Source organism: Triticum aestivum, chromosome 4D (assembly GCF_018294505.1).
Source record: "Triticum aestivum cultivar Chinese Spring chromosome 4D, IWGSC CS RefSeq v2.1, whole genome shotgun sequence".
Taxonomy (NCBI): Eukaryota; Viridiplantae; Streptophyta; class Magnoliopsida; order Poales; family Poaceae; genus Triticum; species Triticum aestivum.
Genome location: NC_057805.1, coordinates 43,616,535 through 43,642,565, shown reverse-complemented (window position 1 = coordinate 43,642,565; position 26,031 = coordinate 43,616,535). Strand labels below are relative to the sequence as shown.

Here is a 26,031-nt window from a genome sequence, read left to right as displayed (position 1 = left end):
GGAGAGAAACAAGAAAAATGTTTCGAATGTTTCCCGTAATTAAGGATCACACATGATTTATATGAAATGAAGTTTTGATGAAAATGAGAAGGTGATAAAAAATCAGAAAAATCGATGGAGGGTGAGGGAATAGCGTACGGGGACAGACGAAGAGTTGAGACGAATGTAAGACGGGAGAGGGAGCCTTCCGTCTTTTTTAGGTAGTAGAGATATTAATCATATATTTTAAAAATGTTAAACATGTATAAATAAATGTCCATGATGTATATCAAAACTATACAATATGTATTAAAAATGTAGCCATGTGTCAAAAGAAAAAGGAAAAAACAAAAAAAGCCGCTGAAAACCGAAGAAGCCGAATAAAGAAACACCTAAAAAACAAAGAAAACAAAAGGACGAAAAAAACTGTTAAAATCCGCTAGTAAACAAAAAATTAACAAAAAACAAAACCAGAGAAATTGGTGAAGAAACGAAGAAAAACAAAAAACAAAGAAAAGCACAAAAAAGATGAAGAAATAAAGGAAAAACAAAAAAAAAGGAAAAACATGTTATAAAATGAAAAAAAACAAGGAAAACCGGACTAGTCCAGGTCCAACCACCATACAGTGACCGAACCAGCGAGCATATGTTTAAATATATGGTTAACGGTTTTCAATACATAATGTGCGCTGAAAATTTTGAAAATATGCTTTGAACCTTTTATAAAATACGCTGAACAATTTTTTAGTGTACGCTGAGCATTTTCAAAATACATATTGAACTTTTTTGTAGAATATGTTGAAGAATTTTTTAGCATACGATGAACATTTTTATGATGCACATGCACTTTTGTTTAATATACGGTGAACATTTTCTTAATATACGATAAGCATTTTGGTAACACATGGTGAACTTTTAGTATAATATAAAAAGAAAATAAAAATAAAAAAAGAAAGGGAAAAGGAAACGAAGAAAAAGAAAAACCGAAGAAACAGCCTATCCGATATGGGCCGGCCGGCCCAAGTACGGGCCGCGGATAAGCCTCACGCGCGTACCGTATAACGAAGTCGCGTAATTTATACGGCATAACGAAGTCGTATTTAGCTTGTATTCTACGCAAGAGGCGTATTTCAGATCGAGAAATCCCAAATCCCTGCCCTAATCCCCTTTCCCTCGCTCTTTCTTCCTCCCGCGCCCTTTGCTGCTCGAAAGATCCACTTTTGATTTCGATTTCGCCGATTCATCCGCCGGTGCCGGATATGGCGTGCGTCGACATCCATGGCATGAGCGTGACGCTCACGTTGGTGGACCAGCTGTCGCTCGCCGGGAAGAAGAGATCCGCCGACGAGAATCTCGTCCTCGCCGACGAGTCCGAGGCCAGTGGATGGTCGTCGGCGGTCTCGGACCGCAGGCTCGCCCTGCGCCGCCGGCGAGGTCCGGCTTCCTCTTCCTGCCGCCGCGGCTGCATCGTGGTGACGGAGCCGCCGGACTGCCGTGCCGAGGAGGCTGTTCAGCAGGTTGCCGCGGAAGAATTCGAAGGCATACTGGAGCGCGAGGCTTTGTCTGTCGAGGAGCTGGTTTACTTCACCATCTTCTAGTCCATCGATGCTAAATCCCAAGGCCTGCTTGCCCAAGTCTCTGAAGAAGGTCAGCCTGCTTGTGTCTATTGGATTGCAGAGTATTCTTTCTAGACCATATGAATAACCTGTCTTCTCTTCTTTTTCCTGGTAATGTCGGAACACTGCGCTGCGGTGTCGAGGAGGCGACGCTACAGGAAGTTGAGGAGGCGTCATATGAAGTAATCAAATTACAAGTCAAGAGGCCGGATGTGCTGGAATGTCAGTTTAGCTAGGAAGTCAGTTTAGCTAGCATGGTCATGTCAGTTAGTACTCCCTTTGTAAACTATCTTATACTCCCTCCGTTCCAAAATAGATGACCCTGACCCAACTTTATACTAACTTTGTACTAAAGTTAGTACAAAGTTGGGTCATCTATTTTGGAACGGAGGGAGTAGAAGTTAGTTAATGATCTAAACTATCTTATAGAAGTTAGTTAATGATCTAAACTATCTTACAGAAGTTTACAAAAGGAGTACTTAGTACTAGTTGTTTCCTGTAATATCGTGGCTCACGGCAGTATGTAAGCCGGAGAGTGGGTGGAGGGCGGCACGATATGAATAAAACCATAGTTTTCCCTATCTTGCATTGTTTCCAGAACCACAAGTTGGTTGCGAGATCTGATGGGTTTCACCTCTAGCCTACCCCAACTTGTTTGGGACTAAAGGCTTTGTTGTTGCTGCATTGTTTCCTTAGCTTTATGTTTTCTGCTCTCGTCTTTGCGCCTTGGCAGGATATGCACAGTTCACCGGCAGACCGAAAAACCTCTCCTTTCACCTTGTCCGCTCTGTAAACACCAGATCCTTCGCTCGACTCTTGCTAAATCACACATGGAAGGCGAAGCCAGGGAAGATGAGGTGCTGATGGCCAGGTGTTCTTCTACCTCGCTGTCATCTAGTTGAATCTTCCAAGTCTTGTAGAAAGAATTCCTCCTCTCCTCTGTTTATCTTCCGGTTCAAGTCGAATCAGCCCAGAACTATTTCGATGTGTTTATGCCAAGTGATGGGCCATGTTCTTGTAGGACAGAGTTCAATTCATTTATTAAAGTCGATAAATTACCAAATGGGTGAAATTTTGCTTCTACAAAGTAGTGTAAGACTGAATATTCTGATAATGACTGGCTCGCTGTTTGGCTGTGACTACTGCTGTACTACAAATATGAATCCTTAAAAAAGTGAAATGTACATATCTATAAGATTTGAGATTTTGTTCAGCCAAAAAAATGAATTTGGTGTTTCCAAAACAATTCTGATTCTTAGAAAGCCTTTCCAGAACTGCTCTTCTTGGTGTTTGTGATGTGGCTATTATTACTGTACTAAAAATACAAAAATGGATCTGGTCATGAGGTTTGTTTCTAAGTTAATCAGAGGCACACTAACTTATGTTCTGTTATGTTATTGTGATTTTTGTTAGCTTTAAACCAGTAAAAAAAATCAGACTTAAGGTGATCAATTTCATTAGATCAATCTCTGCAATACCCAAAGGCACCCAATGAATGTTCATTTCAAATTGTGTGCGATGTAATCTTGACAGAGAATAATCTAGCAATATGGTGCCAAGTTTTGTGAACTAAACAAAACACGGATATATTTCCCTCCCTTTTTTGAAGCACCACCGTCTGAACAAATTAATGATGTGGAGGTTTGGCATGCTATAATTCATCTCTTTTTTGGTTGGGATGCAAGTTTAAGTGATATCTTGGGCTGCGGTTTTTCTTGATATTTTTCCGATGTTCCTTTTCTATACATAGTGAAGTCATAATAATTTTAATGGCCTCCTGATGCTATTTTTAATGTTCAATGGAATATAAATATGGGTGTCCATGTTTTTTTTTCCTATGCAGTTGAGTCTGATGGCCCATTAGATTCTTGCCTTTGATTTGTCATGTAGTCACTTTACTGATTATAAAGATGGTGTTTGGGTCCCGACAACATGTGTCCAGTGTTTATCATAAATCTGTCTTTCTATTTACATGACTTCCCCGTTAATCAGGATAAATTTTGTTCCTATATCTCCTTGGATGAAAGAGTCTTTTTGGGTACAGAAAGGGAACGGGGGATTCAATTTATGTTCTCAACTGTAGGTTTGCTTTACCAGTTTAACTTTTCTTCCACACAAGCGCTTAATTAATGCACACATATACGCCTCTCAGGTCGAGCTGATCGGGCATCCTGCATGTCAAAACTTAGAAACCGCAATGCTCTGCATAATTATAGTAGGTCAGAGAGAAATGACTTGAATAGGCTGCTCAAGCTTAAGTTCTCTGATTTGGGAAATAAGTTGTAGTGCAAGTTCAATTGATCAAATTCACAGGGAAAGTTAAACCTTAAAAGTCATGGCTGGATCAAATAAGAAGCCATCGAGGATCGTAAAATGTAAACATAGTGTAGTCATAATAATTTCAATGACCTCGTGATTGCTTGTTAAATTCCTTTGGGTTTAATTTTGGATTTTGCCATGAAAATGCTTCAGGCCAGCTATTCCCCGCCGTAGGTTCTTACAGCAAAAACAGTTGTCCTAAGAGGATCATCCTCATTTCCTTTGTGCTACTATGTCCTTCCCATGGCAAGATATGCACCACTTTTACCTTTTCTCTGCACAAGTTCAGTCTTCTCCCCTTGCTCAGTCCGGTCCCGATTTCTTGCTGCTAGGCAATGGACTCTAGGTGTTCTGACATAGATATCCCTAGGAATAACTAACAAACTTTTGGTCAATCAGCTGCTAATACTGTAAAACCAGAAATAGTTCAGGTTCTTTTAATTGTGAAACCATCTCTTCTTATTGGTTGTAACCATAAATTAAATTCTGATATCAATTTAGGGAACTGCGTAGGATGAAGTATCTGTTACTCACATGTTGGAGTTTTTTCGCAGCAGGGCAGTACATGCTTTCTCAAGGAAAAAATCACATCATACATTGATTATAAGGTTTTAACTTTCTTTTATGGAGCGTTACATGCATGGTTATGTTTGGTCTGAATACCATTTTGCACTATCACCAATACTGCACTACATTTCTGAAATTGTATTGATTCTCTTTTGAGTTTAAGATTTGGCTTAATCTGACCAACTAGACGAACACATTCTTTTTTAATTGCTATCAGAATTGAGAGATCCAGCAAAGATATATGTTAAATTGTTTATTGTCTAGCTATTGGTTTCTATTGATATTCATGTCAAATCTCTATTGATGATCATTTTTGTTGTGATTTAAGCAAGATAGTGAAGGCTAGGTGAAATGTCTAGCTAGTGGAACACCAACTGCTGTTTACATCGACGTACAAACACGATTACATCTTTAAGTTGTTGTCCTTTAGTGCTACCTTTGTTAGGCTTCAGAGTTCTGTTGGTGGGTTTTTTCCACAAACAGGTTTGTGGTCGCATTTCGAGATGTCGGTTATCATGAGATCATATGTTGGTCTCATGTTTTTTTAACCTATTAATATGTCTTGATGTTTCGCGTCAATTAAGGCATGGACGTGTGCATCCGAAGATGGGGATGCTGGGAGGCCAGTCCTTCATTTTTTCGGAAAAAGAAGAGTAGAACCGCTAAACAAGAACAAAGAAGACTGAAATCTCAAAGGTCAAAAGTCGTTGCTGCATGCCATCGCATTGAATAATAAATTTTACATGGAGTTTAACTTTTGCAGATAATCTATATATGGAGCTAGCTTATAAAACATTTGATTTTCTGCATTATTTTTATTGACTATGGATTGACATAAAGATCTCCAAAATTCAACGACTGACTCTACCTTTAGGGAACTTTCTATCTTACTGTCCAGCTATAAAAATACAATTTTGCTAAATTTTAGTTACCTGATAATTCTGAAAATATTGGTCCCTAGAATTGCACTCGACTAAGCCTGAAATGTGGTCTTTGAAGGGTGCCATTTTAGCAAAATTTTAATGCCATTTTTGTTCTACAAGTTGTGCATGGAGTTGGGGCTGAGAACATGATAGTTAATGTGTTGCATTTATGCTCGAGTCGTGGGTGTTCTGCAAACACAAAGTACAAGTATTGCGGCCATGGAACTTGAAAGAAAACCAAATTCATAATGTATACACAAGATCATAGGTGGGCCATGGGCATATGGGAAGTCAGAGCAAACAACGTTCCCAGCAAAAACTTGCAAATGACAAGACATTGGTAAATAAGACTTTGAATTGAATGGGGACCTAATCAACCAACATACAAGGTGTTTATACACGCAAATCCCATCGGTACATGCCATAATAAAAAAATCAGCTCATATCCCCCAAAAAACAATTGTACTATCATGGTTCACCAGCTTGTTACCCAGCCCGGCAAAGTTGTGTGCTTGGAACAGGATAAGCCGGCGAATTCTCTGATAACTCATTGGTACAGTGTGCATTTTAGCGGTCTGCGACCAGTTCTTGCTCACCCACAGCTATAGCCCGATCTCATTACACCATGTACTTCCAGCATCTGCTGTCCAAAATGTTCACCTGTCCCTCCACAGGGTTTGATGTTGTTTCAAGATTCTTGTGAGCAAGAAAACTTCCAGACAGAGCAGCAGTTCTCATCACCTAAATGTGCAAAATAAATAATAAAGTGTGAGAACCTGCCATTCAAGCAACATTACAAATGCTTGAAGTCTAGAACATTGACACACACCTGCCAAACTCGATTCCTCTTCAAATTCATCTTGCATACCAAACCTTCTGTGCCCAGACGATGTTGTAGCAAGAGGAAGGTATGGATGGAAGGAGAAACCGTTGACAGTATCTAAGATCAAGGAGATAAAGATCACATGGGCTGTACCATAAAAAATTGCATATATGTTATGTTAACTTCTCTATAGACAGAAATTTAGAAACACATACCAGCAGCTGCTTGGAACCCTGTCACCCATTGGCCACCTTGAAGGTCGTAAATATGGACCATGCCGTCCTATCAGAACACAAAAATCATGTTTCAAAGGTTCAATGGTTTGGAATAAGACAAGAATGAACGGAAAACATGAGAAGCAAACCTGCCCACCAGTGGCAAGATGCTTGCCACAGGGCTCAATATCAAACTGTACTCTTTGATTAGTAGTATCACACGATCTGTACAACCTAATGAAGGGATTCCACACACAAAGAATGGGAAGAGTTAGACAAAAGTCAGAAGAATATGATTCCTATAAAATAAGACAGATTAACCTATCAATTCCACTTCCCAAATCCAACAAACTAATTGTACTTATTCTAAGCAATATGTTGAATTTTGGGAGTAATCTAGAATGTGTTTAAATACTTACTTGTAAACAATGTCCACGGTGTTCCGAATATCCCAACATAATATGTATGGATCCTAACAAAAAATCATGGCCAGGTCAGTTGTTTGTATCGTCCCAAGATATATGTGATGAAGAACCTTGAGATCAATTATTGAAAATATGAGGAGTTTTAGTTACCTTCCGCCCTCCAGTATATAAATAATTTCCATCTTTCGAAAAAAGCACCTGAGATTTGCATCACTGTTATTTGCTATCTATACAGCAAAAGCTAAGCAAGTAGTGTTGCTTCACAAACCTGTGTAACACCCCCAAGCTGGCCATGTAGAACATATAATGGCTCCATGTTACCCTCCGCATAAACAGCTGTTGTCTGGCTATACGAGCCAACTGCGAGCATCCCATTTTGAGGAGAGAACGAGATTGAAGATATTATACCTGTTGGAAACAAGGAGGTCAAAAGCATTCACGACTGTTTTAAGTCATGGGAACATGATAATAAAGCATATTCATCAATATTAGTCAAAACTTGAACTGATAAAAACCCGTCAAGAGATATCTACAATAAGCATCTGTGCAGAATCTTTCAGTCTGCATGAAAAATGTATTTATATTTAAACTACTGGTCCTAGTCACAATTTATAGCCTGATTTTTAATAGTGAAAGTCCTTCCGAAGTTCTAACGCAAAGTTCTGTAGAAAAATAATATAAGAGGAAAAACAAGGTCCTGGCACAAAGTTACTTACTTTGGAGTTTGATTAGGCAAAAATAATAATGAAAATGAATACTATCTCAAGATTTCATTCATCAGTATTGTGATAATAAACTGACATTGTTACTCACGGTTTCATCATACGAAAAATCATTGGTAAACTTAACCTGTCATGAAAATTAAAATTTAATTCATGTGATGGAAAGTAATTTCTTTCTTTCCTGGTGAATCCTTAAACAGACAACCAAAGTTGCATGCAGATTAAATCAACATTAGCGCATTTCTCTGTTTCAAACCCCAACTGAAACCATATGCTGTCTTAAATCAACATTAGTGGAACTTTCACTTACCAGTTGGCCCTTCACCCCCTTTAAGCAAAGAGTATTGCTCAAAATCTCTACCAGGCCGATGAACATCAAACACTCTGATTGCTTTGTTGTATCCAGCAAAAAGCCTACATCCACCATATCCATGTTGCATAAAGCAGTAAAAAAGACTGTGCTTCAGTGTGGTTGCAAACTTGCATGGCCATCACAATTTCAGCATTTTTCTATTTGTAACACAAATGCAGATCACACGGTTGAGTCCATTGCACATACTTGGATCCTGTAGAATTAAATGATATCGAAAGTGCAGCCGTTATCTCATCCATGGCGTCGTATGCTCTGTAAGTGCATCGAAGCTGCAGTTACCACAATGAATCATCAGAATGGGCCTTTCGTTATCCATACACCAAACGGAACAAAGCGTAAGCAACCAACTCTACCTCGCTGGTGGTGGCATCCCAGAGGTGTATCGGATGATCACGACTCGTGCTGGCAAATACACAGGTGGCTGGATCTGCAAAACAACATGACACATTTGCATTCACCAGAGCTGTACAGATTGCAATGCAATGCAACCCACCGTGACATGACAAAGGAAGCAATCCACTCACCAGACACGGACATGTAGGGGTACCAGCAGAAGTCGTACACGGGCTCGCCCTCGTTCACCTGGAGGCTTGCGCCATAGGAGTCTGCAGTTAAAATGCAAAACTCAAACACAGGAGAAATAACTAAAAATCGGCAGCCATTCAAGCTGTAAAACAGGCGGCGCACCTTGGCCTCCGACGGCAGCCTCTGCGGTGTGCTCCGCCGCAGCACTGTACGCGTCCTCCGGCCTGGCCGAGAAAGGAACAAGGAGCGTCAGTCGAGGGCATAAGAAGGTACGGGAAGGAAGAAGGAGAGGCGCGCGCGCCTACAGGTAGAACATGCGGAGGGAGTTGTCGTCGGAGCTGGTGAGGAAGGAGGAGCCGTCGGGCGACCACTTGACGCCCTTGAGGAAGTTACCGGTGGAGGAGGAGCAGGGGGAGCGGAACTGGTCGGCGAAGTGGTACCGGCGGCGCGGCGGGAGATCGAAGCGGAGCTCAGGCCACGAGTACGCCGCCGCAGCAGCAGCAGCAGCGTCCTCCTCTGCCGCGGGAGCAGAGCCTCCCTCCCCCTCCGTCCCGTTCTCCGCCGCATCCTCAAGCTCGGCGGCGCCCGGCGCGGCCGCTCGCTCCTCGGCCGCTTCTTCCATGGCTGGAACTCTCTCTCCTCTCCGGCAGAGCGACCAGACTGTTTGGCCGGGCCGGGCCTGGGGTTTCTCGAGGGTTTTGGAGCGGCTCGCGCCCTCGTGGGCCTGGCCCGGTATGAGCCATTGGGCCGTGACGCGTCGGGCACGCTCCGCAACCCCACGTGCACGGCACGCACGCGCCCCTCAAAGCTAAAAAACTCTAACCCACCACTCCCCACCGGTGGTTGCATTGCAGTGGTAGATCCGGCGAGGCCAGAGCAGCAGCAACCCCCACGGCAAGCGCCATGTCCGACGAATCGCCGGCGCCGGCGGCGACGGCCGCGGAGAAGGCCCAGCAAGACGAGCAGGCCGGCGGAGGGTGGGGGGGCTGGGGCCTCTCCGTGTTCTCCGAGATCTCCCGCGGCGTGCGAGCTCCCTCCGGCCCCCTTTCCGCGCGTTTGCACTTTTTTTTTTTTGTTTGTCGGCGAGACGGTTAGGGTTCTGATGATGTGATGCGGCGCGTCTGCGCAGGCGGTGGAGGTCGCCAAGAGCGCCATCGCCGACATCCAGCAGCCGCCGGAGCAGGAGGCGGAGCCCGAAGAGGGGGGAAAGAAGGAGAATGGGCCGGAGGGGGAGGAGGGGGACGAGCGCCGCAAGGCGGCGCTGGATAAGCTGGAGAACGCCAGCGAGGACTCGCTCCTGGGCCAGGCTAGCACCTCCCTCGCCGCTCCCTCGCTATTTTCGGCAATGCCAGTAAATGTGGTCGATGGATTGGTGAAATGTTGTTTGTGATTTGCGTCTTGGGGTTCTGCAGGGGCTCAAGGTCTTCGATACCTCAGTGGAGAGCATCACGACCGGGACGTGGCAGGCGCTTGGAAGTGCATGGAGGAGTGGCTCGCTGATTGTTCAGAAGTATAGCCCCCTTTTGATCTACATTTTCTCTTTCTGCTTTGATTCCCTGAGTTGCTTAGTGTTCGGTTTTAGTATATTGCATGTGTATACTGAATTGCTGAACCTACAGTGCATGAAACAGTCAAAGCACCTATGATCAAATCCTCCAATAATATAAATAATTAACTGTCGACTCAGAATGCTTGATTATGGTTATAAGTTTCCTGAATTAAAATTTAAAATGAGAGAAATCTGATGCTATTTATTTCCCTTTGTTGGTTCAAGAATTGAGTATATGGATTTCTTGCCCGTTGACAGGTTAATCCTTGTATTCAGCTTATTGTCAATATGAATGACACGCATTAACTAGCTTTCCTATTTTAGCATAGATGGGATTCTAAAAGCATGCACTTTCATCAAAACGCTGCTTTATTGTTCTTTAAATGATAATTCTGTTAATGAATCGTTTTGCAGTGTCAATATGTCAGGTCACTTTTATGTTAGTTTAATAATGTTTTGAGTGCCAACAAACCTGCAAAAAGAAAAACTCCTTTGCTTGAAAAAGGAACTCTTCAATTTAGTGTGCTCGTATATATCCTTCTATCTATAATATGGGTTACTTTCTTAGATTGGAAACTTCTGCTTCAAGCCTTGCCGAAACCATTCAGCAAGGAGAACTACCTGCCAAAGCATCTGAAATTGCACCAACCATTTTAGAGGTAAACCCTAGAATTTAGTACTGATATTTTTTCTTCTACTGTTCTACCCATTTGTAAAAATATTTTGATATTAAAACCTCGATTACCACAGACAGGGAAGTCATTTACAGCCAAAGGAATGGAAATGCTTGAGCGTGTTGGGAAAGAGACGATGGAGTTGATCATTGAAGAGACTGGTATGGAAATTGAAAAAGGAGGTACTGGCGAAGGTGACCAGCAAACAGAAGAGGAGCAGTCTGAAGAAGTATCATTCGACAGATGTTTCTACATTTATGGAGGACCTGATCAGTTGGAGGTGTGGCTTCTATTTTCACATTTCCTTCGTGTGCTGGGTTATCAGTCTCTGGCTCTCTACCCTTCTTAATTTGTGGTCTTTTCTATACTAGGAACTGGAAGCACTGTCAAGTCACTATGCGCTGCTATTTAATAGGAAGAAAACAAAACTTGTCGCTGAGCAGAAAACGTATTATGATGGAAAGATCAAAGAAATACAGCAGCTATTTACTCTTAGTACCAAGATTGAGGAAAATGGGCAAGACTCTGACAAAGGGAAGAAGATTGAAGCAGCTGATACTGATGGTGATGCAGAAATGAAGAAGTTATGTGACTCGAGTGTTAGCAAGGCTGCTAAAATGGCTGCGGGGTAGGCATAACTCGTTTACCCTATAAATTCAACATTAGTATGTTAATATTGTTGTCTGGTTTTATCAGGTTATGATGCAATTAGTGGGATATTGTTCATGTATAAAAACCCATGTTAGCATGTGGTTATGAAACTTAAATAGGCAATGAACATGATTGCACATCATCCACTATCCACTGCAGAAACTCACATTCTGAGTGACCTGACAGAGATATGAAACTACTAGGGTTACCCCACATTTTCTGTCCACCAATAAGCTCATTCAGTTTTACTCCTGTAGAGTTTCTTCGAGCATTTGAGCTTCATATTTTGGCACTCATTTCTTTAAACATCTTACATGGTTACACTTACTTATCACCTTTGCAGGTTCGCAACTGGCTTGGGTGGACTTTCTCCGAGTGATATCATCAAACGAACTACAGATAGGCTAGAGACCATTCACTCGGAGGGCGTTCATGTACGTCCACGTTATATAATGTTGTTTCTCCTAAAACTGTAATAATGTCTCTGATACACTCTCGTCCTGCAGAGATTGTCAGAGATGTGCTGCCTTGCAGTTTCTCAGCTTCTGGTGCTTGGGAAATCAGTTATCTCTGCTGCCAACAAATCAAACGACGAAGATGAAAGTGATGTGAAAATCGATTGGCCTGAAGATCTCATCTCGAAGGCAGAAATCATCAGATGGAGGGCGCAATCCATCGCTGTGGATATCGAGAAGGTCGCTACAAGTTTTGCTACAGGTACGTGAAAACAATCTATTTTCCCTCGTGCACTTGAATGTTGGACGCGCAAACTTAATTTTGTTCTTTTTAAATCCATAGGCATCTCAGATGTTGCGGAAGCTTATGCAGCAGCGATACAGAATGCTCTGGCAGACAAGCAGGGCGATGCCCTGCATCAGTCGGTGCAGGAGAAAGCCAAGGACATATCCAGCCATCTGAAATCCGACCAGACGAGTGCCGTCAGCAAGTTACAAGACGCCCTCCAGTACCTCGCATACGTTGTTGTCTGCACCTCGATGCCCAGTGTTTAGCCCTGGAGTGCCTCCTCCCCACTGTTGTTATTGTTAACCTCTTCCTGTACATTTTGTGTGCGCGGGTTGGCAGAGTTAGGGCCTCTAGCTAGTTATGAAAGCTACACTAGTTGTCTTGTGGTGTGTTTGTTCAAGCGTCGTGAAATCAGTAATTGGCTGTGTCTCGTTTGTATTTCTTGGCACATGGCAGATTGTTGCTCTCTACTTTTTCCTGAGAACAATGAGAATTACTGACATATGCAGTTGAGATAGAAGTTTACCTAAGCGCCTTCATTTGGAATTACATATATATACACAATGTTGGTTGTTTCTTATTCATTTATTTTCTCACACATGAGATACTATTGAGAAAGGAGCACATATTATTGCGATTTGTGTGGTCTTTGATCTTAACTCATTTACATCGACCTGGAATGATGATTTCTTGAAGTGAGCAGTTTGCAAGGGAAGCAACTATGTGTTATTAAGAGGCCATGATCAAAATAAGTTGAGAAGAAACAGTCAAATCATCTCTTTTTCCAAGATTCTCAAAAAAAAAAACTTTTTCCAAGACATTCATTGGGTCGCATCGAATGTTGATGCCTTATTTACACTTATACTTCCCCACGTTACTGCATCTCAAAACCAACAATTACTCCAGTTGTATCATCCTCCTGGGTACATATACATATTGTAGGCCAAAATTGTTAAATATACTCCCTCTGTAAAGAAATATATCTTTCAGATCACTATAGTTGGGAAACGCAAATGGTACAAGTCTAAGCAACCAACGGTAACGTACAGTGAAAATCACAATCAAGACATGCAGAATTACAGTCTGAATCCAGATACTAGTTCTTTCCAAAAAGGAGAGGGTTGTCGAGTGGATGGACTTCGGTAATCATAGTAATCAGGCTGCCAATAAAGAAAAACGTATGTCATTAAGCTCCCACGTGTATTATCTCAACAACATATTGGCATGGGATACAGTTTGTGGTATACTTACCTCATAATTTCTCCACGAGCTGCGCCCTCAAAGTATTGCATCTTTTCTCTGCATTCAACAGCTTCTAAATGTCCACCCAATTAAATGCATAACACGGTTCTCCTTCCGTTCCGGCCCTAGGTTGCTCAAGGTTTACCTCAACTCTGGAGTCGACACTCATGACAATACAATGGCAGAATGGGACACCGAGAGCTCAAGAAGTATACATTTCAGGCATTGTTGATTCAGTTCGAGTGTTTTGACCTCAGATTTACATATTACAGATGGTGGCATGCCACAAGCCCACAACTATATGCACATAGCTTGAATACTGTGTATTAAATTGAGTAAAACTGAGTGCTGCTGAGAGATACAATGTGTTGGTAGCTACTACATATTCGCGCTTTGCTCTTTGATTTTTGCCAGTTTTGCATTTATGAGTTTATCTAATATTGGGGCCTCAAGAGGTATCGGGTCAAGACATCTCTCGTGTGCAGCATTGTTCACCTGCAAAGGAGGGGGAAATAAACAATGTTCACATCTTCCAGAGACAGGTTCACAAGAGAAAACTAAATATGCAACAGTTCCCTTTCACACAAAAGATCCCAACTCTTATTGACATGAGATGTGTGCAAATGCTTGCGCTTAGTGTTTATGTAAAGACCTAGATACAGGCAGGCATAGTATGGGAAAACTCAATAAAACTACTAAATTGGGTTGTATTCAAATTTCAATGTTAGGTAATGTCTAACCTCTTTAAGTAAAAAGCTTATGGCTGCTTCATCATCAATAAACTCCTTGAGGGAGCTCTTCAGAAATTCCATATCCAACTGGATCTGCTGAAATCCACTTCTGTTGAAGGTCTGAAGCCGGACAAATTCTTGCAAACTTTTCAGGCAAAGCTTGAGGACAGTAGAAATTACAGATTCCTGAAATTTATTTGTCACACAAGAAATTACTGTCAGAACGGATATATGGTGTAAATGTAAAGAAAAGAAAATTCTACATGATCACCTAGCAAATCAATCCTAAATTTGAACTATAAAATTACTGCTGCAACAAGCCCAGTAAATTCAATCAGGAAGACGCATGATCTCTTTCAGAAGACACACTCTGACTTGTGCTGCATTTGGACTGCGGTGGCTTTCTAAAAAACAATTATTACATTCTTTTGAAATATTCTTGACGTATTTTTGTGTTCTAAAGTGAAAATGTGTCCATCAATTTATGCCGCGTTGTACTTCGAAGTGTGTAACAATATGAAAGTTGTTTTTATGACGAGTCCAGGAATATGTGCTCATTTTTTCATGTGACCATTCTGGGTAGTCAAAAAGATAACCGCTGGTCCATGGCTACAAACTGACCATGACACTCCTACTGTGACAAGCTCATGTGACTAGAAGGAGCACTCACTAACTTCTGCCCTAACTCTGGTTGACAGTTGCATTATGGATCCCCAATCCAAATACTGAATAGTTTAAAAGATCAATGGTTTCAACTCAATATGTTTATACTAGCAAGGGGAAAGACTTCTAATCAACAAGGGATGGAAAACATCCTAAGGGTATTATGCATTTTGTAAAACAAAAAGGGAAACAGGAAGTTTCAAGAGTTATATAAGAGGAAAGTGAAGCTGATCTCCACCTGTGTGTATTCAAGTTTGGTGAATATTTCCATTTTCTGTTCGAATAATTTTGCTAGATGATTTTCTAGAAATTGACTTCTACTCCGGTTTGTGTTTGATCGGTTCAACATGTCTTCTCGCATCGGATTGCTTCTAGAGGAAGTGGTGCTGCCAGTGCTATCAGAATGCCGATGCCGCCGGATTAAACCAGGTAAGATCTGCTTGACTTCAGATACTACGCCATTGAACTGCAGGGTAAGAAACATTTATTACTGTATTAGTAAGAGAAACCCTTCCAGCATGAGCTCATGTTCTTGAAAACCAGATGGCAGTAATATGCAGTAGTGAGCGTGAAATGTAAGCATCAGTTTTAAGATGAAGTAGAGTCGCATGGTACCTTATTGTTCAATATTACCTCCGTCCCAAATTACTCGTCTTAGACACGGATGTATGATGTATCTAACACTAAGACAAGTAATTCAGGGCGGAGGGAGTATATAATAGGATAAGAAAGTGAACAAACCTCTAGGAGAAGTAGATCAACAAACATGTTAACTTCCCGTGGTTCCTTGTGCTGTTTTGGTCGAATATACAGAACACAAACGTGAGCAAAAAATAGAAATAGCAGAATGATCAATGAACGAAAAAGAGTTCATGTTGGATAGGATAGCTAACCTTTAGCCAGACCGGTGTCGAAAATCGCTTATTAAGAAGTTTGGAAATCTTCTGAGTCTTTATATTTATGTACTGATTGCAGAAAAACAATATTCAGCTACAGCCAGATGATAAGAAAATGTACTTCCAAAGTGAAAACTTGAATTAAAAAAATGTTCCCAACTATCTCTCGGCAAAAGCAACAGTTCCACCACATGTAAACTACTCCCTCCGTTCCATATTAAGTGTCGCTGATTTAGTACAAGTTGTAACGGATTGAGTATGTCATTATTACAGAAGATGCTTATTAGTTCAACATTCTAGACCAATAACAATATTGTGACTGACAGCTTTTCACGGTTATTCTAAGTTCCTTTAGCACCTAATTGTCGTGATGCTATTTTTGGACCTAACTTGACATGCTCAACATTCTGCATGCACTTACATTACTCTCAGAGCTGCAAAAAAAGGTCAAAAAGTTCTCCGAAAATTCAGAATAGATTTTTATAATAGTGCATGCTACTATGCCGTAGTGATCCAGAAAAAAAAATAGAAAGCCCTAGTCGACCAAGTCATATAAACCTTCTTTCTTTTCAATATGAACAGTTTCACTGTATGGCACACGGGGAGCATACAGAAAAAAATATCAACTAAGAATTCAAATTAACAGAATGAAAGGGGAAGAAAGGTACAGAAAATGTCTGCCTACATGTTGTAAGAATTTCTCCCCAGATGAACGATATAGACGACATATCTCCCCAGGTACAAAAGGTGGTCCATATTCAGAGCTACGTGCTCTCCCTCCAGAGAAAGAATCAGCCAAATCCTAGAAAAATAACAAAGTTCCGAATCATTCAGCACACATTCACCTGTCCAGTTTCTCAAATGTAAGAAAGGCTGTCAGCAAGTGAAGATATATACCTCTGTAACTTTAGGAATCGTTGTCTGTTCTATGAAAACACAAAGCTGCGCAAGCATGAGCACTAACACTGTTGGAACCTTGTCAATTTGCACAAAATCCACAGTACTTGACTCCTGAGAGAAACCCGTGCTTCTCCCAGAAAGCAGATGAAAATGCCCATCAAGTTTCTGAAAGAAATCTTGAAAACCTTCTTGTACCCAATCAATAATCAAATCTTTCAGCTTTACTAGCAACTCTGTATTCCCATCTATAAGATGACGGAATTCCTAAAAGCAACATAGTCAAAATGAGACCATTGAAATATACTACAACTGTATAACGTTTCTCTAACACAAGCATGAGGAATTCAGTACTTGGGCAGAACTATTTTACATTATTCAACATAGTAACAATGGAAATGAATGGTCACATGATTTTTAGGGCTTCCAGATATTTACCTGCAGGAGATCTATGCACCCTTGGGATACTTTAATTTTGCTTTTTTCCATGGCAGTTTGCAGCTGTGACTCTTCTAACTTCTCATTTGATGTTGAATGTGTGACCAGTACATCTGCTCAGCCATGCCCAATAGATGTAAGTTTACTTTCTTGTTTCCAAATATACTTGTACTATTACAAGATAAATAAAAATTAAGTTACTGTCAAATGAAATCCGTAATCGAGAGGTACAATCAGTTCTGTGCAAAAACTGCAAATGAAAGCAAGCTGAGTGGGAGGGGAGCAACCTGATATTTCATTTTGAAGATGAAGAAAGGCAGTTGCTATGTGTTGCTTAATAATGTCTCGAGTAGTCTGACACAGCAAAGAAATTGTTGCTTATTACATATTAAATCAGCATCGAGAAAAATAGACAGCTCTTTAGACATGGATGTCCTGAATAAGCAACTACAGAAGGGGATTGAATAATATTCATTATACCCCTGAATAAGAACATACGAGAGAGGAAAGGAAATTAGCAGATCTTAATAAAAAAAACTTGAGAAATTTAGCTTACCTTACAAAAAGAAATTGGTTCTTTTGTGAATTCACATGGGTTGTCAAGATAAGATATCTCATAGGTTCACCCCTAGCAACGAGTGCTCGAATAGTACTCAACACTACCGACAACAATACAACTGGGAAAGGAAACCAGCGTATACTGGGCAAGCTTCTGTTTCCAGTCCATCATAACTAAATGTGAATAATTAGGGCTATCAATTGTAAGGTGCACTCCTATGCCGTCTTGCCTTCAGAAATGGGACGGAATTAGCTGCTAATATGCTTTGCCTCCACGAACAGTGTCCCTCGTTCCAACACTTTAATCGCTTTGTGGTAAGTGGAAAAGGCAGTATTGTTTCAAGCAATATTCTAAAGTAAGAAACGACCAGAAAGGATCACATAACACTAACGCATGGAGAAAATTATGCATATTTAGCATGTAGTTTCTACTTGATTCTAGGCAAAACAAATCAACTGGGTGACACTATTAAATCTGTTAGTATCGGATTTATAAAAACAGAGAAAAATATATCATTTGTGCCTTAAAAGGTGGAGTAATTTGAAAAATGAATGCGACTGTTACAGGGTGAAGACTAAACCTCCAATGAAAAAGCTGGCAGTGCAGCCTCTGATATAACTTCGTCGATGGCAGTTGCATCCTCCCATAAACCTCCTGCGATCATCGTATCATAGAAGGATTAAGTCAAGAGAAATACAATGGTCTTTCAAAACCCACAGTAAAATCGTATTAAGATACATGGACATTGAAGGTTAAAAAACTTAACATGCATGGCTATTAATGGTAAAAGCACCGCCAACACTCTCAAGAACAACAAAAATATTGACATTAAGGGCTGTGATAACAGATGAAACATAAGAATTTTCTCAAGGTAGGAGTTAAATATCCACTGCTGAACTGAGTTGATACCAATTCAAATTTTAATAGTTAGTTTCTTCAAAACTCAACCAAAGTTCATCGTGAATTTGAAGACCACTGCTTTGCAGTCATTCTCCATTATAAAATAGTACAGCATAACAATCCTTCCATTATAGTAACAGCATGATAGTTCTTCCATTATACATAGTACAGCATAACACGGAAACAAAGTAAAACATTATAAAATGATTGGATAAAACTTACTTAGCAATTAGCATCATCATTCATAGGCAAATCACCATGGTATTTGTGCAAAATGTCCTTTGTAAGTTTGTATCATGACTAATGACTAAAAGACCTAAATGGAACACGACTTATTCATGTCTTGGCAAGAAAAGAAAAAAGAACATGTAGAGCTTTACACTATTATTCTTGATATAATGGAAACACCTTTACTACAGCACTGTATCATAGATAAAGCTCTTACGTAGCATTGCCAGCAGATCTGTTGATGGAATTCTTTCCTTCAGAGCCCCTCTGACTGTTTCATAACGGCTTCATGCAAAATAGCACAAATAGAAATAAGACAAAAGTATATGGGTTGAATTTCTAATAGTATAAATTTAAATAAACAAGAAGCAAAAGCCAAAAGGGGAGCCTAATAGAAAGACTAGTTTCAGTTCATCTGAGACCGCCTCAGATTGAAGCAATTTTTGTGTCCAAGTTCCGCCGCATAAAATATGTATTAGCACACTACAAATCGAACATATGTACAGGTAACATGATGCCCAAGAGACAGGAAAATATTCCACTTGCATTTCCTTGTGTGTTGTAATTGGTAGTATAAGAATATGCACCAGGTTGTCCATGGACTTTACACCAGAGCCCCAGATATGGCCCTTTCACCATTCTGGCACCTCCGACCTCAATATCATGACAGCAGAGGAAGTGAGCCTGGCTCACTTGGTTGGGGGAGAGGATGTACAATCCAACCGCCTGGGTTCAAGTTCTAGTGGACACGAATTTGGGACTGCCAGGACTTCCCTTAAATTTTTCCTTCAAAAAATATTATGCCAGCAGTGCAAAGCAAAGCAATAGTATAACTCTCGGTCACTAGAAGGAAGAACAATTTTCATAGCCCGCTTAAGCTGTTTCGATCATGTCAAGAATGAACGTCAATGAAGAAAGAAAGATTTAAGAAAATAGAGGAATTTGATCATCTCAAGCTATACCTTCAAAGTTCTGTCGGTTGCATGATTTTAGTTTGGTGATGTGCCATAGTACTTTGAGATATCAATTTTTTTTCTGAATGCGTAAGCTTAGAGAATACTTAAGCAAACAAAAATAAAGTTAAGTGACTCAAGTAGAATGATCAAGCCAATTGTTGGATTTGGTAGCAAAGGAAGACATCTTCCAAGAAAAATGAACACAAACTCACTGCAACATTCAGAGAAACAGAGGCTTTGCACATCAATCAGCACACAAAAAAACACACGCTAAAAGTGCATTGGGAACTGGAGATATAATATGTTATGACACACTACTTCAGGTTCAACTGTTCGAAGGCAAATTACTTGTTTTAGCAAACAGGATTTAGTGTACGACTTCATTTTTTTACAATGGTAATTGCCTTGGTCAGTATTCTTGGTTCCATAATGGCAAGTACCATGGACAGGACATAGTCATTCATGATTTAAAAATAGCTAATGGTCCACTTGTAAAATTGCATAAAGTATGTGATGCTTACTTTGTAAACAAAGCATGTGCAAGTTCAATGAGACGACTTTCTGAATCAGGAAATATTATGAGATAAGCACGGAATGTCTTTGAAATATCACCAACTGAAGCCTGTGACAGAACATACAAAATAGCATTATGATAATGTATAGGAGTTGGCAAAAAGGGAAGTAAAGTGCTACAAATAGACTAGATTTGTAGGGTGTTAACTATATTAGATGATTTAATGCATGTCGAAATCACAACATAGGCAACACAAGCTAGGTAGATTACAGAATTTCCACCCAAAATAAAATGCAAGTTGTTTATTTGTTCTAATATTTCTGATATATACCTGCGTGGGCTCAGTCTGCAAATTTAAAAGGCAATCTTCGAGCTTCTCAAGTAGGTTTGACTTAAGGTTGTCGACCTGTTCACAGATACAACATAAAATAGTATGACAAGATTTACAGAGCAAATGGCAACATATGCAAACAGTGTGATAACTATTTATCAGTGCAATATGAGCACAAACTCTGACTTCAATATGCACATCACAATAACACAACTAGTCACGATTATTATTTGCATAAAAAGATCGTGAGGCTGTACCATATTATTTTCAGTAATTCACTGTCAAGCCACATGCCCATATCATACACATAGTTCCAGGACGTTCTATAAACAGTGCTTCAATGTATTTGCAATGCCTCGTTTGAGTGATTGAAAGTGATGGACAGAGAAAATGATAGTTGTTTAACATGACAAGCCAACATTATTTGCATCAGAGAAATGTTTTATGGAATGGCTCAGTCGTCATACTAAATTGGAATGGGTCAATGTTTTATGCCGGCTCGGCGCAGGCAGAGAAGCAGTAGCCGAGGGGGGGGGGGGGGGCGGCAGCAGCAGCCGGCCGGAGAGAGGAGCAGCAACGGCCGATGCAAGATTGGATTGAGACCGGAAAAAAATCCGATCAGGAGAGGGGACGAGTTGTGGCGCCCGTAGGAGACCTAAACCTAGGCTCTAATACCATGTTATGGATGCAACTTGATTGTATTGCAAGACCGAAAGGGCATATATATATTACACAAGACTTGGGGTACAAGGAAAGTAAACATAGCCTAATAAGACTCCTAGACCTAATACTAATACTCCTTAACACTCTGTCTGCCCAAAAAAAACACATGCAGAAAATCATGCCCGTGTGAAAACCCGATGGATGGATAACAATCGGGGTATGGATATCCATTGGGTCCTCTCCTCTCAACATGTATACGTGATACCTCAGGAAACAACAAAAACGCTTACCAATTTTAAGATCAGCACTTCCGACAACATCAAATAAGCACAAGTGTACAATGCATCCATTCTCAATCTAAGTTGCACATGAAATGGCATAGCATAACATCAAAGATTCTCACAAAATGACATAGCACAACTTGAAAAGTCGGCGGAGTAAGTTACGAACTTACGATGCTGAATTTTTCTTTGCTTTTTAGATAAAAAATTTACTATGGGGAAAACGATAGTATGGTAGGGATCAGAGAATATTGCCCCACAAGTCAGACTACTGGGACGGATTCGGGGATACCCACATGTATAGAATTATGCCCATGCCCTACTGAAGACTAGTTGGTTCGGGTTCGGGCGCTGCCAATGGGTGCAAAAAATATCCAAACCCTTGCCCAGGTACCCGCAAATATCCATTGCCATCCTTATTGGAACAAAATTGGCATGTAAATAATGAAGAGATAGCAAAAATACATACAGGAAAATTAAGTTGCTTAAGAAGCACCACAGCTTCTGCTCTTGCTTCAATAGGTTCAGAATCTGAATACAACTTTGCCTGCAAATTTACTTAAAATAAGTAAAGAGTAACAGCAGTAAACATGATGATACGATTAGGATAACACAATTATTTAACAAAGCAATAGAAGGAATCACACTATATGCCTTGTAGCAAGGGGAAAACACCCCTCTAGACTGAAACTTACATCATTGCTGTCAAACTAGATGATACCCCATGCATTACCGCGGAATTAAAGATTACTCAATAATGTATAGAATGTAAATCCATTCATTAAATTCAAAGCATGTGGGAAATTTTAGCAAAACAAATAAAAATAAAAATCTCAAGATAAAAGATTATAAAACCCACTGAGACTGCACTAATGCGTGCTACATGGTAGAGAGGCTCTTTCTATGTCTAGATCACACGGATGTTGATAGATCAGCAGATCCAATGGCTGCATCAACGTTGATGGTGTGCTCATTGCAAGAACACAAAAATATAGCTATTAATGCTTGCTAGTGGGGCTGATGACATGGCAGACATGCATAACTTGCTGATGTGGCATGGCTGCATGTAGAGGAAGAATAGATTGTGGGTTCCAACTACTTAGGAATGGAGGATTAACATTAAGCTCTTCCATACAAATCTCAAATCTGAGCCAAAATGTAGACAATTACCTGAAGCTGTTGTATAACCAAATCCATTGCCTCCTCAGATGCTTTTTTACAGTCTTGAAAGGATGTATCACCATAGGCCTACCATAAAGAAAAATTATATAGATAATGCTAAAAATGTGTCAGGAAAGTTTCTAGGATGGGGAAATAGCTGAACTGAACCTCAAAAATAGGTTTTGCTCCAGTAAAAAATCTGACAGCGTCCGCATATGCTTCTGCCTTGATGCATTTGTTGAGCCGGGTTGGCAGATCGTATATGAACTGCAAACAAAATATTGAAAAATGGCATCATCTTAAGTTTGTTGGCATCTGCATATCTTCAGCACTCAGAACTCACGGGTAGTGCTAATACTCTGAATAGAATATTAAAGAGCTCATGGAGCAAATATGTGAAAGAGCAGTCCTGAACAAGCATCTACTACCTCCATCCTGGTTTATTAGTCCCCTCGTATTTTGGGTCATATTTTGACCACGATTTTAACTGATAAAATATATATATTACATAGCAAAAATAATATCATCAGAAACTATATTCAGATACGAATCCAATGATATAATTTTTACTGACATGCATTAACATTTTGTTAGTTAAATTTATGGTCAAAATTTGGCACAAAACACGAAGGGGGCCAATAAACCAGAACGGAGGTAGTACATAGCATGTCTTCAACTAAGACAAAAACTCATGGTGGTCAAGCACAACATAGTTTCTATGTAATCCAAAGTAACTTGATTTCGGAAAAGCTGTGAATGGTCCATTTTTGATGAAATAAGAAACACAACCACACAGATACACAAGTGATGTAATGATCATAACCCAACTTCCAAATGAAATAAGCTACAACATGCACTCCCCTAAAAAAAACTACAACATGCACAACAACTTATGTGTTATGTTGTACTTGCTTCACACAGAAGTTAAAACTTAGAATAACTATACAGTACCTGGGTTTTATGCCAACTGTCACATTCAATTCTAGACATAGGACAAAATCCACAACATACATAGGTCCACTGGACCACTGTAACATGGGTCAGGTTAGGCTAAATACGGAAAACAATGGAATATCACTAGCTTTAACAAATTGCAATTGCTGGGATCCACATAGCCTAACTTGTATGTATAAATCATAGTTTGTCAAGGACAACAACACAAACGGTTCTGCATATATTAGTTCTCGAGAAGAATAGCAAAAATAGAACAGGATTTACTTGAACTTTCCGGAGGAGATTGCGTGTTCGGTGTAATTTCTCTATGTTTTCTCTTTTGTTGAACAGAGATGTGTTCACTGTGTCACTTCTTGACTGCACTGATGTTATCTGGCAAAAATAAAGGCAGATTGGTTCAACTATGTCCCAAGAAGTACATCAACAACATCATGATGCAAACCTTTGAAAGTAGTTGTTCCATGTTTGTCTCCATACCAGCAATGTTAGTCTTCATCCTGCAGGAGAAACATAGGTACATAAAGAACATTACCGCTATAGTATGTAATAGCACTAGTATCTCAAACTCACTAATAGAAGGAACAGCAGAGAGCTAATGCAGTGAAGGAAATACCATCACCTTTTTATAGTGTCAGTTGCACTTATAAATTTGTTATAATTCTCATATACTAGCATCTGTAAGTCTGTGTCCAGGTTCTTGATCTCGGCAGCCATCTTCACATGCCTCTGTAGAAGGGCTTCCAGATTTGATTGTTGCACCTACAGAACACAAGGAAGTCAGAGTTCTCATCTGAAATTCAGAACTGCCAAACTAAACTCTAGTTCCATGTGTCCTACTGCGCTGTTTTAATAATCAATAACCACTAGCCATAACAGACAAAGTTTGTCTCGCAAAAGACACTCAAAACCATTTCGCCTTTCATATAAAACTATTCACATCAAGCCAACACTGCAAGGAAATAGTGTAGATAACTCGAGCAGTTCAACTGAACATTGCAAGTTATGCGGTACTGATACGGAAATGGGATACTGTTCACCAGTTCAAATACAGTTCATGGTAGCTCGTACAGGAATTCCACTGATCAGAATGGCGGTCAATCTAAGCTACAGGACAGAAAATGCTGGCAGAAAAATGATAGTAGTTGTGCTGAACACCATCACATGTACCTAGATACCATACTCCAGATTAAGCTTCTACATAAATTCAACTGAGGTTTTACAATGAAAGGGAGACACATTTTACATCCACATGCATCATTCAACAAAATAATTATGAAAACAGAACTCTGTTTAAGGACCCCATATTTTAAATTAATAGCTAGACGAGCAAAATGTGTTGCTGCAATGTGCATCAATCAGGTGAATTGTAACCAGAGACTACCAATTAGCAGTTACTACAGGTAATCATATTAGTTGCTAGTCTATCCAAAGCATGCCCAGCCATAAGATCCGACCGAGACACGGGGAGCTGGATCTGGGAGACCACGTATAGAGGGAGCAGGGAGCAAGTGGGCGAACCAGGACGTCCATGTAGACATCGGGGTTGAAGGAGGTGGAGTTGATGGACTCGAGCGGCGACGCGGTGGCGGCGGTGGGGGAGGGCCGCGCCGGGGACGCGGCGGCCGCACCGGCGGCCGCGGGGTCGGTGTTGTAGAAACTGGCCAGGAGATCGCGCGTGCGCCGGGCCTTCTCGTCCATTGCCGTCGGCGCGTCGCCGACGGTGGTCGCCATTTCGCGCCGAGGTTGGAGAGGAGCTTGGACGCCAGGGAGATCGGAGGTTGTAGGAGTGGATCGGAGAGGGGAAAGACGAGGGGTTCTTTTGGGAAGTTTTGCTCGTCTGGAATTTTACGGCCCTGGCCCTGCAGGGGACGGAATTCTAATCTAAGAGCTGAACAAAAGAAGCCATTAGGGTCTGAATTGCAAAGAGTAAAATGGGTCACTAAACTTGCCGGGAAAGCTCACTTTGGTCACCATATTCATGAAAACGGACACTATTTTTTTGCAAGAATACTTCCAATCTATTCATCTCCGATCATGGCAGTATAATGAATACCAGAAAAAATAAAAATTACATCCAGATCCGTAGACCGCCTAGCGACGACTACGAGCACTGAAGCGAGCCGAAGGCGCGCAGCCGTCATCGCCCCTCCCTCGCCGGAGTCGGACAAAACTTGTTGTGGTAGACAGTCGGAAAATCGTTGTGTTAAGGCCCCATAGGACCAGCGCACCGGAATAACAACCGCCGCCGTTGAGGAGTAGCGTAGATCGGAAGGACCCAAACTGAAAACACACGAACGTAGACGAACTAGACTAGATCCGAACAAATCCACCAAAGACAGATCCGCCGAAGACACACCTCCACATGTACGTCCATCGACGATACTGGACGCACCACCAAGACGGGGATTAGGCGGGGAGAACCTTATTTCCATCTTCAGGGAGTCGTCGCCGCCTTGCATCTCTGAGCAGAACACAAACTCTAACAAAACTCGAAGAAACATCAAAAAGCGGA

At 40.8% G+C, this 26,031-nt stretch overlaps 4 protein-coding genes across 4 annotated transcripts; 2 read left to right on the top strand and 2 right to left on the bottom strand.

Moving 5' to 3' along the window:
* Positions 1-1,076: 1,076 nt before the first annotated feature.
* On the top strand, positions 1,077-2,176 carry LOC123096058 (uncharacterized). The gene is made up of 2 exons (XM_044517649.1): positions 1,077-1,626; positions 1,754-2,176. The coding sequence occupies exon 1, from the start codon at positions 1,239-1,241 to the stop codon at positions 1,575-1,577; it is 339 nt and encodes a 112-aa protein (XP_044373584.1). The 5' UTR covers positions 1,077-1,238; the 3' UTR covers positions 1,578-1,626; positions 1,754-2,176.
* Positions 2,177-5,741: 3,565 nt separating this feature from the next.
* LOC123096056 (telomerase Cajal body protein 1) lies at positions 5,742-9,147 on the bottom strand. Its single transcript, XM_044517648.1, has 13 exons — positions 8,793-9,147; positions 8,650-8,711; positions 8,487-8,567; positions 8,316-8,389; positions 8,149-8,231; positions 7,900-8,003; positions 7,136-7,275; positions 7,018-7,065; positions 6,862-6,914; positions 6,592-6,676; positions 6,443-6,509; positions 6,234-6,344; positions 5,742-6,145 (listed from the first exon to the last, which is right to left on the bottom strand). Exons 1-13 carry the CDS (start codon positions 9,107-9,109, stop codon positions 6,093-6,095), a joined length of 1,278 nt encoding a protein of 425 aa, XP_044373583.1. The 5' UTR covers positions 9,110-9,147; the 3' UTR covers positions 5,742-6,092.
* Positions 9,148-9,309: 162 nt separating this feature from the next.
* Positions 9,310-12,630, top strand: LOC123096055 (uncharacterized). The gene is made up of 9 exons (XM_044517646.1): positions 9,310-9,510; positions 9,617-9,793; positions 9,900-9,997; positions 10,605-10,695; positions 10,787-10,990; positions 11,082-11,338; positions 11,705-11,795; positions 11,868-12,078; positions 12,160-12,630. Exons 1-9 carry the CDS (start codon positions 9,391-9,393, stop codon positions 12,369-12,371), a joined length of 1,461 nt encoding a protein of 486 aa, XP_044373581.1. The 5' UTR covers positions 9,310-9,390; the 3' UTR covers positions 12,372-12,630.
* Positions 12,631-12,898: 268 nt separating this feature from the next.
* LOC123096054 (vacuolar protein sorting-associated protein 51 homolog) lies at positions 12,899-25,351 on the bottom strand. The gene is made up of 21 exons (XM_044517645.1): positions 25,038-25,351; positions 24,139-24,278; positions 23,962-24,016; positions 23,784-23,891; positions 22,734-22,832; positions 22,575-22,652; positions 21,874-21,951; positions 20,461-20,535; positions 20,137-20,237; positions 18,877-18,944; positions 18,112-18,185; positions 17,260-17,326; positions 16,973-17,085; positions 16,535-16,801; positions 16,323-16,439; positions 15,635-15,706; positions 15,483-15,533; positions 14,980-15,207; positions 14,088-14,264; positions 13,357-13,842; positions 12,899-13,265 (listed from the first exon to the last, which is right to left on the bottom strand). The coding sequence occupies exons 1-20, from the start codon at positions 25,248-25,250 to the stop codon at positions 13,726-13,728; spliced, it is 2,298 nt and encodes a 765-aa protein (XP_044373580.1). The 5' UTR covers positions 25,251-25,351; the 3' UTR covers positions 12,899-13,265; positions 13,357-13,725.
* Positions 25,352-26,031: the final 680 nt, after the last annotated feature.